Source organism: Narcine bancroftii, chromosome 2, assembly GCF_036971445.1.
Source record: "Narcine bancroftii isolate sNarBan1 chromosome 2, sNarBan1.hap1, whole genome shotgun sequence".
NCBI classification, from domain to species: domain Eukaryota; kingdom Metazoa; phylum Chordata; class Chondrichthyes; order Torpediniformes; family Narcinidae; genus Narcine; species Narcine bancroftii.
Genome location: NC_091470.1, coordinates 341,318,908 through 341,336,210, shown reverse-complemented (window position 1 = coordinate 341,336,210; position 17,303 = coordinate 341,318,908). Strand labels below are relative to the sequence as shown.

Genomic DNA, 17,303 nt, shown 5'->3' with positions numbered 1-17,303 from the left:
ACTTTTTTTTTAAGAGGTATTCATCACTCTTATTTTATTCTCCCTGTTTAAAACAAATTTACCTCCAGGACAAAACATACGGTTCTTATTTAGCATCAGTTAGTCAAATGTTTGTCTTGGTACTCTAAAAAAATTAAAGAAAAGTTCTTTAATTTAACAGTTTAGATATAAAAAGAAAGATCATGATTAAAAGTTAACATTTACTCTCGTTCCATCGATGTTTTGCATACCGGAAGGGGCGATTGTGAGGGAGCATAATGCACGCGTGCAAACTGGGGACACATACGAGTTGTCCATAAGTCAGACGTTCATAACCCGAGGACTCCACGTACATTAAAGTTCTGCTAATCTGGCATGCTCAGAACTCGGTCATGCCAGAATGGCAGATTTACCTGGGAAATGGAACGCTATTCCTATTAATACCTCAATACCTCAAAATTGACTTCCATCTCAACTCACATCAATTAATTTTTTAAAATGTAACACAGTATTATAATAAATTTTCCATTGCAGCTGCAAAGTTTAAAGGAAGCCCCAGTGAGATGAATTCCGATGAACATAAAGGGAATACAGGGAATCCCTTTGTCTGTTGAAAGGAAGCCGAGTAAACATCACCAGATACCTAACCAACCATTAGGACTTTGGAATAGACAGATAGCAGATGATCATAGTTTGGCTGTAAATCCACACACATAGATATACAAGAGTATAATATATCCTTGCATATAGATACACCACAACTTTAAACATTAGTATTGGGAAGATCTATTTTTGACTTGTGACTACAACTACCAATAATTGTGGAAAAAGAAAGAGGGAGATGGAAAGGATTTTTTTTTCCTATGCAGTATATTGTTTTCACCAGAAATTCGCTGCTGGAACATTTAATCTGCAATGATCTTTCTGGGAAAAATTATGATTGGGTAGTGAGGATCAATAGTTATTCACACTGCAAACTCTAGGTCAGTGGTTCTCAACCTTTCCTCCCCCCCTACTCACACCACCTTAAGTAATTCTCTAATAACCACGGAGTTACTATAGCATCCACCAATGTAACCTCTATATTGAAAACACACTGGTGGCATTCTACAGCAATACATGAAGAGAAGGCATCTTTTGGAATCATATTCTGTCCTAAAGTGCTTCCACTTTAGAATTCCATACCTGCCAGTCCAGACTAGGTGGTTTCCACACCAAGTGTGACGAACTTTGCACCTCGTCTCTAACTGTTCCTTTCATCTATCATCAGACTATATTTAAATAAGTTGCAATGACACTCAAATTTAATTATTGTAATGACACTGCCTCTTGGGATGTGGTGATATTACCACATTCTTTACTGCCCACAGCAAGTCACCTTAAAATTGTGCAAAAAACCGTCTGCTGGAGGAACTCAGCAGGCCGGGTAGCATAAGTGGGAGGAAAAGAATTGTTGACGCTTTGGCATGGTGCCCATCATTAAGACCCTATTATGCTCTTTCCCCTCTGAACATCTCTTCATGCCTTGAATCCATCCTTCCTCACCTTGTCCTCACCCTTCTCACCTGCATCTGTCATACCTCACATGCTCTGCATCACTTTGACAACTTCTGATTCCCTGCCTACCACTGTTTCATCTTCACCATGGATGCCCTGTCTCTGTACACCTCCATTCACCCATCAAAAAAATCCTCCTCTCTCAATGAGGCTGTTTGATTTGCTGGGTTCCTCCAGCAGTTTGCTTTTTGCTTCAAATTCCAGTGACTTAAGTCTTTTGTGCCTCGACCTTGAAATGGTGATTGGGTTTCTTCTTGAAATAACCCAGGAAATTCTCTGGAGTTTTGCTTCATTCGTGCTTCTGGGATGACTTCCATCTTAACTCATCCCTGGCCATTTTATAATGACAGTTCCACCCATTTTGCTTCCCAGAATTTCCTCTTTTGTATCCACTCCACATTGTGCTCATTCTCATCATCTTGCACTTAATCACATTCAGGGTCTTGAGATCTCCGAGAACACTATCATGGGAAACTTTTTCCTGGAGCAGTGGACTTGTAAATTGGTTCAGAGTCATCACATAGGAGAGAAATACAAAACAACAACAGATCTTTGATCCACCAATTTAGAGCGGTCCATGAAATATGTCGTTGCACAAATACCATTTTCTCTCATTAAAAAAAAAACTTCAAATTTATTAATACTGATTGAAAAGTGACCACAGACTAGAAATCAAAGATTAATGTAACTTGCCAGGGTCATATTTCTGATTAATTGCACATGCAGAAAATAATCAAAGACGTTAATGAAATGCTGACTGTAATGCGTGTTGAAAGAACCAAAGATTGTTGATCCGAACCAAGGCTTTTATTAACTAAAAGGCTGGAGCATATCACAAGTAGGTCGACCAGTCCAGAATGACCTGGTCTGACTAGGAGCAATAATGTAATGCGCATCGAAAGAACCAAAGACTTGTTGATCCAAACCAAGGCTTTTATTAACTAAAAGGCTGGAGCATATCACAAGTAGGTCGACCAGTCCAGAATGACCTGGTCTGGCTAGGAGCAATCCTTTAAGACCTGCCAGTAGGTGTGGCTACATTCTCAGTCAATCACAGTCATCCCACACTACCATCTGTATATATGTACATATACACATTGGTGATAGAATCTGTACTATCACATTCACCCCTTCTTTGAGAACTGACCCCAGGGTGGATGGAGGTTAGGGACTGTACCGGTCAGGGGGTCTGACCATCTGGCGTGACCGCCGTGGCGCCGGGATTGGGGTTGCCGGAGTTGGGTCGCCAGCAGGTCCGTAAGGTGCGGCCACTGTTTCGCTCAATTCCCCAGCGGCATTGTTGACAGTCTGGCCTGAGCTGGTGGGGTGTTGCTGGTCCCTCTGTTGAAGCACATGACCTGGGGAAGAAGGAATAGGGGGAGGTTGGGTTAAAGGCACTGCTGCATCTGATCTGGCTTGGGCTAGGTCCCTTGCCGAGACTGTGTCCTCCCATCTGTCCGGGTACCCAACGTAGGAATAATGCGGGTTCGCATGGAGCAGAGTCACTCGGTCAACCAAGGGGTCATTCTTAGAGTACCGGACGTGGCGTCGTAAAAGGACTGGACCAGGAACCGTGAGCCATGCCGGTATTGTTGTACCCGACTCAGATTTCCTTGGGAAAGAGAACATCCTTTTATGGGGGGTGGCATTGGTCACGGTGCATAGGAGGGAGCGGATGGAGTGTAGGGCACTAGTGAGCCCATCCTGCCAGCGAGAGGTGGGGAGACCTTTGGACCGGAAGGCAAGCGTAACCACTTTCCAGATGGTGGCATTCTCTCTTTCGACTTGCCCATTACCGCGTGGGTTATAGCTGGTGGTCCTGCTTGAAGCAATACCATGCTCCAGAAGGTACTGCCGCAGCTCTGCGCTCATAAACGAGGACCTCCTGTCACTGTGGATGTAACTGGGATACCCGAAGATGGCGAAGATGCTGTGCAGGGCCTCTATAACTGAGGAGGCAGTCATGTCCGAGCAGGGCACAGCGAACGGGAAGCGGGAGTACTCATCGATGGGTGTAAGGATGGAGGTGTTATGGTTGGTCTACGATAGGGGAAGGAGGTTCCCGGGGTGGAGTGGTTACAGACAGAGAGTGGAGCGTGAGGCCCCCCCAAAGTGAGGGGAAATGGTTTGAAATTGGCACTGAAAATCTAGTCCCAGCAGAGCAGGGGCGCACAATTGGGGAAGGACTAATAGTTTGAAGTCTGTGAACGTGATGCCCTGGACTTTCAGGGTCACCATACAGTACCCCTTTACCCCAGTCGAGAGCAATCTGGTTGCCAGTGAAATTCTCTGTGTAGTGGGGAGAATAGCCAGTCCATAACGGCGGGCCAGGTCTGGGCAGATAAAACTGTCAGTTGACCCAGAGTCAAATAAGCAAGTGGTATAGTGTCCATGCAATTTAATCAGTTCCATTGCTTTTGTGAGGGAATGGGGGAAGTCCTGGTCAAGGGTTATTGATGCAGAGACTTGTAGACAGTGGAAACCTGCGTGATGATGTCACGCAACGTGTGCGTGATGACATCACGTAAACAGTGGGGCCTAAAAAAACAGTGTCGGGGAGATGGTGTTGCTGCCTGAAGCCAAAGGTAAGTGTTGGGGGTCACTATTTGCCGCCAGTGGTGGGGCGGTCAGTGGGGGGGGCAGTCAGTGGTGGCGGGTCCCTGGACGGCAGCATTGGGACCCTAGTCAGCAACATTGGTGGGTACCGGGTTGGCAGCGGTGGCGGGTCCCTGGTCGTCGGCGGCGGCGGCGGGTCCCTGGTCGGTGGCAGCTGCAGGCGTTGAGGTCGGGACTGGGGCCTTGTCGGACATTAGGGTGAACATCATTGCGATGTGTGTGGGTTATACCTTGCTCGCTTGGCATCTGCCCTGTGACGTCAGGCGTTGCTGTGCGGTGGAGTCCTCGCTCTTATTGGAAGAAGTGTTTGAAATGGAGAGTGGAGATTTAGCTTCACATGAGGCACTGTGTTTGATGGCAGGATCGGAGAGCTGTAAGTATGTTTCGAAGCACCTCAGCCAGTGCTTAAAGTCATTCGAGGCTGTAGCTGACTGTGGGTCAATTTCAATTTCGAGGCGTTCCAGCCATAGCACACGCTCCATCCCTTCAAAATTTATTTTTAGTTAATAAAATTGTAATGCACGTCGAAAGAACCAAAGACTTGTTGATCCAAACCAAGGCTTTTATTAACTAAAAGACTGGAGCATATCACAAGTAGGTTGACCAGTCCAGAATGACCTGGTCTGGCTAGGAGCAATCCTTTAAGACCTGCCAGTAGGTGTGGCTACATTCTCAGCCAATCACAGTCATCCTAGACTACCATCTGTACATATGTACATATATACATTGGTGATAGAATCTGTACTATCATACTGACCATTTAAGGGATTGGAATGGAAAGAGGCAGATGGTGACAGAGTCATAGAACATAGACCATTATTGCACAGTACAGTCCTTTCAGCCGCAATGTTTTGCCAAGCTATATTAATGAACATAGATCATAGAGTCATGGAACCAACTTGCCCACACCAATCAAAATGTCCCAACTGCCTGCATTTGGCCAATGTCCCTCTAAACCGATCCCATCTGTATATCCACCCAAATGTTTCTTAAACCTTGCATAGCACCTGCCTCAACACCTCCTCATCTAAAAGCTTGTTTCACACCATTGCCACTCTTTGTGTAAAAAAAAAGACCACTCAGGTTCCTATTAAATCTCTCCTTTCCTCTACTAGGCAATAGACTGTGTGTTCACCAAATCTATTCTTCTCGTGATTTTGTCCACTTATATGAGATCACCCCTCATCCTCCTACACTCCAAGGAATAAAGCCCTATCCTGCTCAACCTCACTGTAACTCAGGCACCCAAAAACTGGCAACATCTTTATATAGCGTCTCTTCACCCGCTCCAGCAATTCAACACCATTCCTGCGGCACGATGATCGAGACTCCAAGTGTATGTGGCAGCTCCAGAATATTCTCAATGTAAAAATGAATCATCCTCACCCACTGAAAGAAACTCCAATTAAAATGGAAGAAGCATCAAGGATTAAGCTGGGACCAATGAGACTCTTGCCTAAGCATGCCCAGTGAAACCAGCAAAAGGAGAACACCATCTCCCATACTGCTCACCCACCTATCTGACCCAACTCTCACTGGGTCTGATGTCACTCTGGCCTCATCGACCACCCAGAACCCAGAGAATTGGAGTGGAAGCATCATGAACCAAGAGGGAATGCCCAAGAAGTAAAGAAATGTGGACTCTAAGAGTTAATGTACTCAGAGAGATTGCAGAACCAAATTTGAATTTCCTGAAATGTAAAATATTAAAGTTAGGGGAGGGGTCACAGGATTTGATCAAAGTTTTTGAGCTATTATATACAATTGGTAAAATGAGTAGATAGAGTAAAGTCTAGCACCAGGAGTCATAGTTTAAAATCAAGAGGCAGGCCTTAAAGTCGTATAATCAAGTTTCCTCAGTGCTTACGTTTTAACTGCCTTCTGCAAACGGAAATTAATGCTGTTGGTTTTAAATTAGAAATTGATGGATTTTGTTGACTTTATGTAGGAAGGGATCTGGGTAAAAGGTGGGTTCTGAATTAGTGAATAAGCTAATCGTTATCTTGCCCAGTGCCAAAATAGTCACCAGGAAATAAATGTTCCAATCTCCTTTGTCTTTTTGAGCTCAGAATGCTGCCGTTGGAGAACAGCAGCAATCATCAAAGCTCCATAACACCCAGCACATGCTCTGTTCTCGCTGCTGCCATCAGGAAAGTGGTATAGGGGCCACAAGACTTGTGCCATCAGGTTCAGGAACAGCTGCTACCCCTCCTCCATCAGACTCCTCGACAACAAACTCAATCAGCGACTCATTTAAGGACTCTTATTTGTTCACTTTATTGATTTTTAAAAATTCTCTCTGCATTGCAGTTTGTTTTACACTTGTTTTCTGTTTACAGTACTTTTTTGTTTACATGTTTATGCTGTGTACAGTTTTTTTTCACTGCTAGTAAGTGCCCGGAGCAAAAAGAATCTCACGATTGTATGTGATGTCATGAATGTACACTGACAATAAATCAGAAATCTGAAGGTATTGTGCAGAGAATTTAAATCCCAAATAGAGGCTGGAGGCAGTAAATCCATTGTAATTCTACACCAGAGGGTGAGGAGAACCACCCAGAAACAAACCTTCGACCCATACATCAGCAGAACACTTTTGGTAGGGTCAGAGAGCAACAAAATTAAAACCAGACGGGATCTGAAGCAGAATATTGAAGGGAAGAGTGAAGCGTGAGAGAAGAGGGCTTGTGAAATTTATTAACAGCTGGTTAAAATCAGAAATTTTTTGGTAGAATCAGTACAAAATTTCAACCAGCTACCAAAAATAAACAAGAACAAAAGTAGCACAGTATATCCAAGCAGACAAGGCTAATGATTGGTCTGTAACAGCACAGAATACTCCACCATTATAATATTTTATTTGATTATTTTTATGTCACAAGATATCAAGATATAGGAGAAAAAGTAGGCCTATTGGCACATCGGGTCTGCTCCACTATTCTAATCATGAGCTGATGCATCCTCCCACTCAGCCCCACTACCTGGCCTTTTCCCCATAACCCTTGATGCCCTGATTAATCAAATATCTGTCAATCTCTGCCTTAAATATATCCAATGACCTCGCTTCCATAGCTGCCTGTGGCAATGTTTCCTAGAGTCACGAACCCCTGACTAAAGAAAATTTTCCGCACCTCTGTTTAAAATTGATGTCCCTTTATCCTTAAGTTGTGCGCTCATGTCTGAAAATTCCCTTCAATGGGAAATATCCTTGCCACATCTACTCTGTCCAGGCCTTTCAGCATTTGAAATTCCTCTGAGGTCCTCCCTCATCCTTCTGTACTCCAACAACTATAGACCAAGAGCCAATGGTCCTCATATATTAGCCCTTCCATTCCAGGAATTATTCTAGTAAATCTTCTCTGAACCCTCTCCAACGCCAGCACATCTTTTCTCAAATAAGTTGCCCAAAACTGCACTCAATACAGGCAGTCCCCAGATTACAAACTAGTTCCATTCCAAAGCCTATCTTTAAGTCAAATTTGTAGGTAAGTTGGAAAAGGTACATACAATTCTTATTTAGCATTTTTAGTGTCAGTTAGTCAAATATTTCTAGGCAAAAAAAGATAATGATTAAAAATTCATATTTATTCTTGTTCCATCAGTATCTTGCACACTGGAAGGGGGATTCATGAGGTAACATTGTGTGGATGCACAAATTAGGGGAACAGTCAGTTTGTAAGTACGAGTTGTCCATTAGTTGGACATTAGTAACGCAAGAACTGCCTGTACTCCAAGTGAGGTCTCATCCCTGCTCTTATATGCTATTTCTCTAGAAATGAATGCCAACATTGCAGTCACCTTCTTCACCACCAATTCAACCAGGAGATTAACTTTTAGGGTATCCTGCGCAAAGACTCAAGAAGTCCTTTTCCACCTCTGAATTCTGAATTTCCATAAAGAATGAGAATGAATTTGAAATATTGCAGTAACAAAAACATTGGCATAAACAGTTGAAAGGAATTGATGTTAGTTCAACATTCACATCAATTTGCACTCATAGAGTCCAGAGAAAAATCTTCCCTTTGGATGGTCCATAAAATGGAAGGAGAAATTGGACATCGATCCAATAACCGAGATATTTGCAAGGTTTTCAGTGCTTGGGGTTATCTCTTTGGAGTGATGAAGGATGAGAGGAGAATTAATAGAGGTACAGTACATAAGATGATGGACTGCCAACACATATTTCCCAGGGTGTCAGTAGCAAGTACCAGAGTACGTCTGTTTAATGTGAGAATAGGAAAGTTTAGGGAGAAGTCAGAGGTATTTTTTTTTTTGCATTGGGGGTTGTGGTGGAGGTTGGTGTAATAAGAACATCTAAAAGTCTCTCAGATAGGCACATGGATGTAAAAAAAAAATAATGGTTATGGATGTGTGGTTGGGAAGGGTTAGGTTGCCATGGATTGGGTTTATATAAGTCAACACAACATCATAGGCCAAAGGGTATACTGTAATGTTGCATATTAGTGAGAAGAACATTTTGGATGTTTTGGGGAGGATCTTGAAAAATAGAGAAGTGAAAGGTGAATATTTAGAGGGAATTCAAAAGCAGGACATCCTAGAAGAAGGACCAGTCAACAGTAGGCTAAAAGCTTTGAGGAACGGAATGGAGATTAATGGCATGGTGATGGTGATACACAATGGCTTAGCTTCAAGGAAATTGAGAGTATAGTAAGAGTAAATGTGATAGTACAGATTCTATCACCAATGTGTCTATGTACATATGTACAGATGGTCGTGTAGGATGACTGTGATTGGCTGAGAGTGTAGCCACACCTACTGGCAGGTCTTAAAGGATTGCTTCTAGCCAGACCAGGTCATTCTGGACTGGTCGACCTACTTGTGAAAGGCTCCAGTCTTTTAGTTAATACAAGCCTTGGTTTGGATCAACAAGTCTTTGGTTCTTTCGACGCGCGTTACAGTAAGTTAGTAAAGTTGAAGAAGAGTTTAGAAGGTGTGAGCCCAGGAAGAGAATGAAACACAAGTAGAATTTTAAAATCAAGCCAATGGTAGAGGAGGAGTTAAGGTTGAGAGCTAAGTAGGGCCTTCTTGTGCATTGGGAAAGGGACTGCAGAATTTTGAGAAAAGATAGATGGCAATTCAGCTAGGAGGTCTAAATGTGATAAATCTATGCATGAGTACTGTTACAAGCCCAGAGGACCCCAAAACCCAGCAGCAATAGATATTCACCAAGACATATGGTTAGTTAAACAAAAGTTGCTTTTAATTATCTTTAAACATGAAAACAGAATCACATTTTAACTTATCACTATTGACTTAACTAACCTAACTTAGCCCCCTTCTAATTCTAAGTGCACGCGTATGTAATGTGCGTGTAAGTTCTGAAAAGTTATTTGATTCACATCCAATCTCACTTCTCATTCCCCCAAGTTCACTGGTTGCAGGCAATTCTTATACCATGCACAGAATTGAACATTTATAAAGTTCACCAGGCTTTGGTGCTTGAAAGGTAAATGGTTACCGCTCAGGAAGGTTGTCAGTCTTCAGAGAGAGATTTGTTGGTCACTGGACACCAACAACTGATTCCTTTTTAATCAGCCACTTCAGTGACTTGCTGAAGAAACTTGCCACCTCAGGGTTCCCCAGATGATAACCTCTTTCCTTCAGGTCTCCACAGAGTTCCTTTTTGTTTCCCTTATTTCAATTGAAACATTAGACAGCCAGTCCTCTCCCCATGCATGAACCACAAGGGCTTTGACCAGGCTGAACTCTGCAGTCACAACCTGTCTTCCAAATGGGATTTTCCACAAGCTTGCCAGCTTGTCCTGTTCCAGTCCCAGTTGCTGCTGCTGACTGTAAAACTGTAGAACTTCTCTCTGTCTGTCTGTCTCTCTCTTTCTCTCTCTCTCAGAGAAAAAAAATGTTTTACTTTCTCTGCTTGAAAAACCATATGACCCTCCTAGAATAGCAAGTTCCACTCCAGACAGTCGGTGGCTCTGACAAGTTCTTTCATCTGTTGCCCTTTTATAAACAACAACCCATTAGTGAAGACCCTTGGGCACTCTCCGAAAACCTGCCCCAATTTATCTTCCAAAAACATTTCTATGTACAACCCAAACACAACATAATCTGTCACAGTATGTACTTCAGAAATTTAAATTTTATATCAAAGTAGTGTTCTTTCTAATATCTATTGCTGTCATATTTGATGAATCAGCATGGATGCCTCAAATTCATTAAAGCCATTAAATATTTTTGAGAGATGCTATTACCAATTTGATTAGAGGAGGTCTTATTTTAAATTTACATAATGACCAGATAACCCACACTTAAGTTGCTTATTCAAGGGAAAACTAATGGTTAGGACATGGTTAAAAATTATCTTGGTTTGTTTTGAATAATGCCTGGGGAAATCTTTATTTTAAACACTAATCTTTAGTTCACCTTCACATTTAAAAGGCTGTACCGCTCAGTTCTGCATCAGGTCCTTGCTTAGATTTTGTGTTCAGGAGTAGAAACCAAAAAAAAGAAAAAAATCTGGAAGAACTCAGCAACTCATGCAGCACCTGTGGAGGCATTTTGGGTCAAGACCCTGCATCAAGATGTCTGTATCAGGTGTAATGTGACAAATAAACTTGAAATGTCAACGGAGGCTTTGCTTCAACAGATGCCAACATCTGCAGCCTCTTGTGGCTCCCCTGGAACAGGAGCTGAACTCACATCCTTGTGAACTGAGACATGGCCTTAGAAAAAAGCGATGAAAAATATTCTCATAAGGTAACTGAGATATCAGCATTCAAAATTAGATACAAATTCTACTTTGGTCTAACTTAAATAGACTAGAACCTACATTATAAGAGTTAATGCTGTTTTGTTTTAAAGGATGAGAAGTGGCCAAGTTAGCCAAATGTTTAAGTCTTAACAATTGATTTATATAACTTAGAAAGTTTGCTAAATTCTTATCGTCAATGGAACATATAAACTTGACTTGAGTGAAATTTCTCTATTCCATCTTATCCTCACACTCAACTCTTGGATTCTGAAAGCTGGGTTAAAAAAATCCAGCAGCACGAGACATGAGGGCTTTACAGTTTTGATAAATCCAGTTTTAGGGATGGAAAAAATGAGTTGGCTTTTGTTTCTGATGAGCCATTGAATATTTTGCCTTTTAAAGCTCCTCTCTTATAGATAGATGCCTTGGATTTATTTTATAAGGCTCCAAAAAAAAAACCTACAACCATCCAGTTAGTCTGGTATTAATTCATAGAATGAAAGGATAGGAGGAAATGGTTTCCATGGCAACTTTGTAAAGCAGCTGAGAAGAAAAATACAGTCTTGTGAATGACCAACCTCTGAAATTTAAAAAAAAACATAGATTGTTGAAAAGGATAATCACTTCTCCTCAGTTACAGGTGGAACATTGAGTTTTACAGCTGCTTTTTTTTTTGTAATTAATTTTCTGTTGATCCATTTTTAAACTTGCTCCGAACAATATAGTCTCTTGATATTTGAGGAGAGGGGGATTTTCAAAATTCTGAATGACTTGAAGGTGCTACTCCTTTTTAAAAAGTTTTAAAAAAAATTTTCACACTGTGAACCATTGATGTGAGACTTGAGGCATGGGTTAGAGAGGAGAATGTAAACTACAATTCTAAATTCTAACACACAAAAACAAAATTGACATTTGGGAGGCACACTGTCTTGATGAAGGGTTCCAGCCCAAAACATTGACAATTCTTCTTCTCCCACTGACACTGTTCAGTTTGCTGAGTTCCTCCAGCAGATTGTTTGTTGCTAGAAACATGTATTTAATTTTAATGTTGCCATGGAAAATCTGCTGATAGAAATTTGTGGGAGCTAGAAGAATTTCCTCACCATATAGAGACCCGTCCCACTGCAGAGGTAATCTCAGAGAAGGCATTCTCCTCCCTTGAGATGGAAAACTCCTGGTGTTTTCTGGAACCGACAATAATTTTGTGCTTTTCTAATGTAGCTGTCCTGCACTTTCATGCTAATAATGTGTTTCATATGGCTGTGCCAATGAGGCACAGCAACATTGCTTTGGTCCACGATGCTGCTGTTGTAAGGTCTGGCCACCAGATGGCACCATGACGCAGATCTCTGCATCTTCAGTGCCCACTTCTTTTAGTCCATTGGTTTTCATGTTGTACAGTAGAATCCCCATAATCAGGATAAAAAGCTGGTTGATGCTACTTACGTCTGGGGTGTTTTCCTATCCCTGTCTAGTAAGACTTTTTTTCTTTTCTCAAATTAGGTATATTAGTAAGGCTTTATCTGAAAACTTGGTGGGGGGGGGGGGGGGGGGCAGTTAATTATGATGCCACAATTAGCACAACACTGTTACAGCACCAGCGACTGTGATTTTAATTTAAATTTTGTAAGTTATGGGAATTGCCTGATTAAAGTGAATTTTACATAATTAACTACTACAATAGTGGGTCTTTTTTTTCAAATTACTTTGCATTTTGTGCTGTCTTTTGCCTTTTAAACTGTTTTTTCTTGATGCAGGTTTTGTGGCGGCCCGCCACCACAGCAGCATAACTTTCTGTAACACATCTCTTAACACAGCCAACTGGTGCGGTTGCAAGCTGGAGCAGTACAAGGCCAGCAGCCCTAAAATGGCGCTGGCCAAGCTGCCCAGCTAACAGATCAATAACAGGCTGGGGAAGAAGGGTATTTACATGCAAGAAGGTTCCCCTCTGCTATTGTTATTCATGCAGCTGATTTCAGCCAATCAAACAAATGGTGGGAACTCCAGCTGTATAAAAGGAGCCTTTCCACCCTCAATAAATATAAGAGCTTAACCTCCCACACTGCGAGTGTGTGTGTTTCATTGTAGCAGTCGGCTACAATTGGTGACCCTGATGGTTTAGACCAGGGGTGTCAAACTCAAATTCACGGAGGGCCAAAATTAAAAACTTGGACTAAGTCGAGTGCCGAAATAAATATTTATTGAAAATTTTCAACAACATCTGCATGTTTTCTCTTCTTTCAACATATGTAATGTTAAACTTTAGGATATAACTTTAGGAGGATAATGTTACAGGTCAGGAGTAGGTAGCTCAAGTTCACCCTTTGCTTGACCTGAGGGAAACATTATTTGGTCCCTGTGGAGATGTAGTCAGCATTCACAGGCTGTGTCCATTTTGGCCTGCATCAGGACTCAGCATTTCCTGCTCACTCCTCAGGCTCTATGCCTCTATTCACCCTCGACCCACCATCCCTCTACCTGACCAGTCCTTTACCCAACCTCTACTCACCCCTCACTCCACTCGCTCTGCCTCTACCCACCCCATCCTATACACACCCCTCTACTGCCTCTACTCCCTCCACCCGTCTCTCACCCTCTAATCACCCCTCCCCTACTCGCCCTGCCCCTCCCCTTTTACTTCTTCCCTATCCACCCCTCCTTCTACTCATCCCTCCCTCTAACTGCCCCTCGCACAACCATAACTTCCCCTGCCCATTACTCCTCACCTACACCCTCTGCCCACCCCTGCTTACCCACCCACTCAGGCCCAGCGCGCTGCTGATCAGCCTTTGCGGAACAGCGGGGGCCGTGCGCATCCTGCCATGTCCGTCGCGCCGACAGGAAATCACAGGCGCTCGCCAATCCGCCGCACCGCTCGACAGGTGGGAGAAGTGACTGGTTGTGCGGGGAGCCTTCTAACTGGCTTGCCGGCTGATGACATCGACAGACTTCTCGTGTTACAATTTTGTTTTCCCCGTTCTCAAAGTTTGCACGGTCAACCTGCAACACTCTTGCTCCCTCCGCGTCCCGTGGATCTGATGCCCGGGTGTTGTTAGGATTCCCAGCAGAAGGTTTGTGGAACTTTACCATTCTGGATTCCTTTTTGAGAATATTCTGGCCATCTTTTAAGGGGGGTGGTTTTAGGGGGGAGGGGATAGTTAGGGGGTGGGGAAGGATGTGCAATGAAGGGGGAGAATGGAGGGGGTGGACATTACCAAAAAACAGCATCGGCTCTCGCTGCAGGGCGGGCCACCTCTAATACATTTTTGAAATGATCTTGCGGGCCAAATATAATTATATTGCGGGCCAAATTTGGCCCGCGGGCCAGAGTTTGACATGTGTGGTTTAGACAGTATCTAAACCCAGTGATGGTTAGCGAAGCAGCGATCAGCGCAGTCGACCTCAAGCTCCAAAACTTCTGGACAGTTCGACCCAGCGTGTGGTTCGACCAGGCTGAGGCTCAGTTCCAGATTCAGGGCATCACATCTGAGATCACACAGTACTACCATGTGGTCAGTGCTCTGGATCCAGGGACTGCAGACAGAGTGGCCAACTTAATCCACAGGCCACCATCGGAAGACACTAGCACTGCCTTCAAAGAGCTATTAACTGAGATCTTCGGGCTCTCACGGCGAGAGAGACGGGCACAGCTGTTCCACCTGGATGGGCTCGGGGACAGATCCCTGTCAGCACTCATGAACAAGATGAGCCCTGCATCATGTTCGAACAGGTGTTCTTGAAGCAGCTGCCTGAGGACATTCAACTGCTCATGACTGACGTGGATTTTAGTGACTTCCGGAAAGTCATAGCATGGGCAGATATTCTGTAGAAGCAGAAACAGAAGTGCTCAGCTACCGTGGGTCTCGTCACGAAGTCTCACAACCAGACCAAGCTAGGTCCTAGAAAGGAGCCTCATGCAAGAGGCAGCAATGTCCAAGGAGAGATGGTGCTTCTATCACCAAAGATGGGGCTCTGCTGATGCCGGTCACCCTACGAGTTCCAGGGAAATGACAAGGCCAACCATTGCTGATGGCCACGGTGACTGGCCCTCGAGAGAGCCTCCTGTACGTATGGGATTGTCTTTCCAGTAGATGATTTTTGGTGGATACAGGAGTGAAGGTCAGCATGATGCCCCTGACAGGTTTGGATACTAGATGCAGGCAAATGGGCCCCGCGTTTAGGGCTGCCAACAACAGCAGCATTTGGACCTATGGCACAGGTAAGGCCCAGCTGCACTTAGGAGGCAATCACCTCATGGGAGTTCATGCTGGCCGCAGTGGAACAGCCACTCCTCAGAGAGGACTTCCTGCGGGCCCACAGCCTCCTTGTAGACCTCAAAGGCAAGAGACGTGCACATGGAGATGCTCCAAACATTTTCACCGAGGGGAGCCGGGCTCCCGGTACTCTGTCCACAGCTCAGACGATGAGTTTTCCAAGCTGGCTGATTTCCCGGCAATCTTTTCCCCTCAATTCATGGTGGAGGTGCCCTGACATGGCATCAGGCATCACCTCCTTTCCAAGGGTCCACCTCTCCATGCAAGGGCGAGACGACTTCCTTCGGAGAAGCTCCAACTGGCCAAGGAAGAGTTCTGCAAGCTTGGCGGTCGGACAGTCCATGGGCTTCTCCCCTGCACATGGTGCCAAAAGCAACTGGGGGGCTGGAGATCGTGCGGCATCTACCGTTGGCTTAACGAGGCCATCATTCCAGATTGTTACCCCACGCCGCATATCCAGGGCTTTGCGGCAAATCTGCACGGAGCAACGAGCTTCTCTAAAATGGACGGTGCGAGAGTACCACCAAACCACAGTGCAGCCTGATGTCATCCCCAAGATGGCCATCATCACTCCATACAGGCTGTTAAGAGTTCTGAGGATGCCATTTGGGCTCAAGATCGTGGCACAGACCTTCCAGCGACTGAGGGACGTGGTGGGCCGAGACCTGGATGGCACCTTCATCTACTTAGACGATATCCTGGTGGCGAGCAGAACCCAGCAGGAACATCTACAACACCTCCGAAGCCTCTACAGTCGCCTATGTGAGTTCGACCCTACTATTGACCTGGCTAAATGCCAGTTTGGGTTGAGCACAATGGACTTCCTGGGCCACAGGATTTACCCAATGTGGGGCCACACCACTATCCAGCAAAGTGGAGGATATTGGCAACTTCCTGAGGCCCAGGTCAAAGAATTGCTGGATTTATCCGTGCAGTGGCTCGAACCATGCACCCACTCTTCACCCTGATGACCGGCAAAGCGAAGGACTTGACTTGGGACAATGGCGCCTCATGAGCAATGACGCCGCATGAGCATTCGTGGAAGTGAAGGAAGCCCTGGCTAATACTGCACTCCTGGCCCACCCCAGGTCAGGCGCACCCACAGCCCTCATGGTCGATGCTTCAGAATGGCGATTGGTGGAGTTCTGGAGCAGAAGATAGAAGGAAGTTGGCTTCCGTTAGCTTTCTTCAGCAAACATCAGTGCCCCCTGTGTGCAGTAGTAAACAGAAGCATAACACACTGCAACACATCCCTTAATACAGCGAACCAGCATGGTTGAGAGCTGGAGCAGTACAAGACCAGCAGCTTTAAAATGGCACTGGCCAAGCTGCCCAGCTAACAGATCAATACAGGCTGGGGAAGAAGGGTATTAAATCTGGCAGTGAGAGTGAGTGTGTTTCTTTGAAGCAGTCAGCTACAGTATATTGGTTCGGCATTGTAACAGTGAGTCTCAGTTAACCAGAAAATTCGCATAGGTGGCAACAACAATCCCCGTAGGTGCCGGATAATGGGGATTCTACTGTTCTTAGACAGATGGTAGAATATTAGAAATGGGTTGGTGTCTTTATTCCTTTAAATAAATGGTGCTTCATGGATTGGAGAATATATTATTAGGTAACATGTTTAAACAATTTAAATAAAATTGGTCACTTAAAAAATGTTTGACCATGTAAACTGCATATTAAATTAGAATGTACATGAACATCTTGTGTAATTTACCAATACTTCTGCCTGTTGCTTATCTTCTTGTCCTTTCTGCCCTACTCTTTCTTAACTGCTGCTCTGTAATTACCTTGACCACCCACCACATGGTCTGTCTGCTACGCAGGTTTGCTGTGCTCTGAAACCAGCCATTAGTGGGCTGAATCTGCACCTGACAGGCTGAAGACAAATAAAAAATATTCAGCCCAAAAAAAAGCTCAAATAACATTTCACAGAGCAGGTTATTTTCCAATTACCATATTTGATGGTATATAGGACCCCACATTTTTCCCCCAAAAAATCACCTCAAAAACCACCTCGGGTCCTATATGCGAAAGAGACATTTTGGTGCTGCCATTTTGCAAGATGTCAACAGGAGGAAAGCGCTCAAACTACTCACCATGCTTTGTGGAGTCACCATCGCCACCACTCATGTCCCCCATAA

At 44.2% G+C, this 17,303-nt stretch overlaps 1 protein-coding gene across 4 annotated transcripts in view; it reads right to left on the bottom strand.

The window, feature by feature from the left end:
• LOC138755732 (CCN family member 4-like) overlaps positions 1-17,303 on the bottom strand; it is a 62,114-nt gene that overhangs the window by 20,884 nt on the left and 23,927 nt on the right. Inside the window, exon 1 of one of the 4 annotated variants that reach the window (XM_069922231.1) lies at positions 12,329-12,395. The exons of 2 other annotated variants lie outside the window; for them this stretch is intronic. Coding sequence is in view for 1 of the 2 variants with exons in the window: in XM_069922230.1 (XP_069778331.1) it covers positions 11,986-11,988 (3 nt within the window). In the remaining variant the exon portion in view is untranslated. One more of the 4 variants, XM_069922230.1, reaches the window with a different exon arrangement.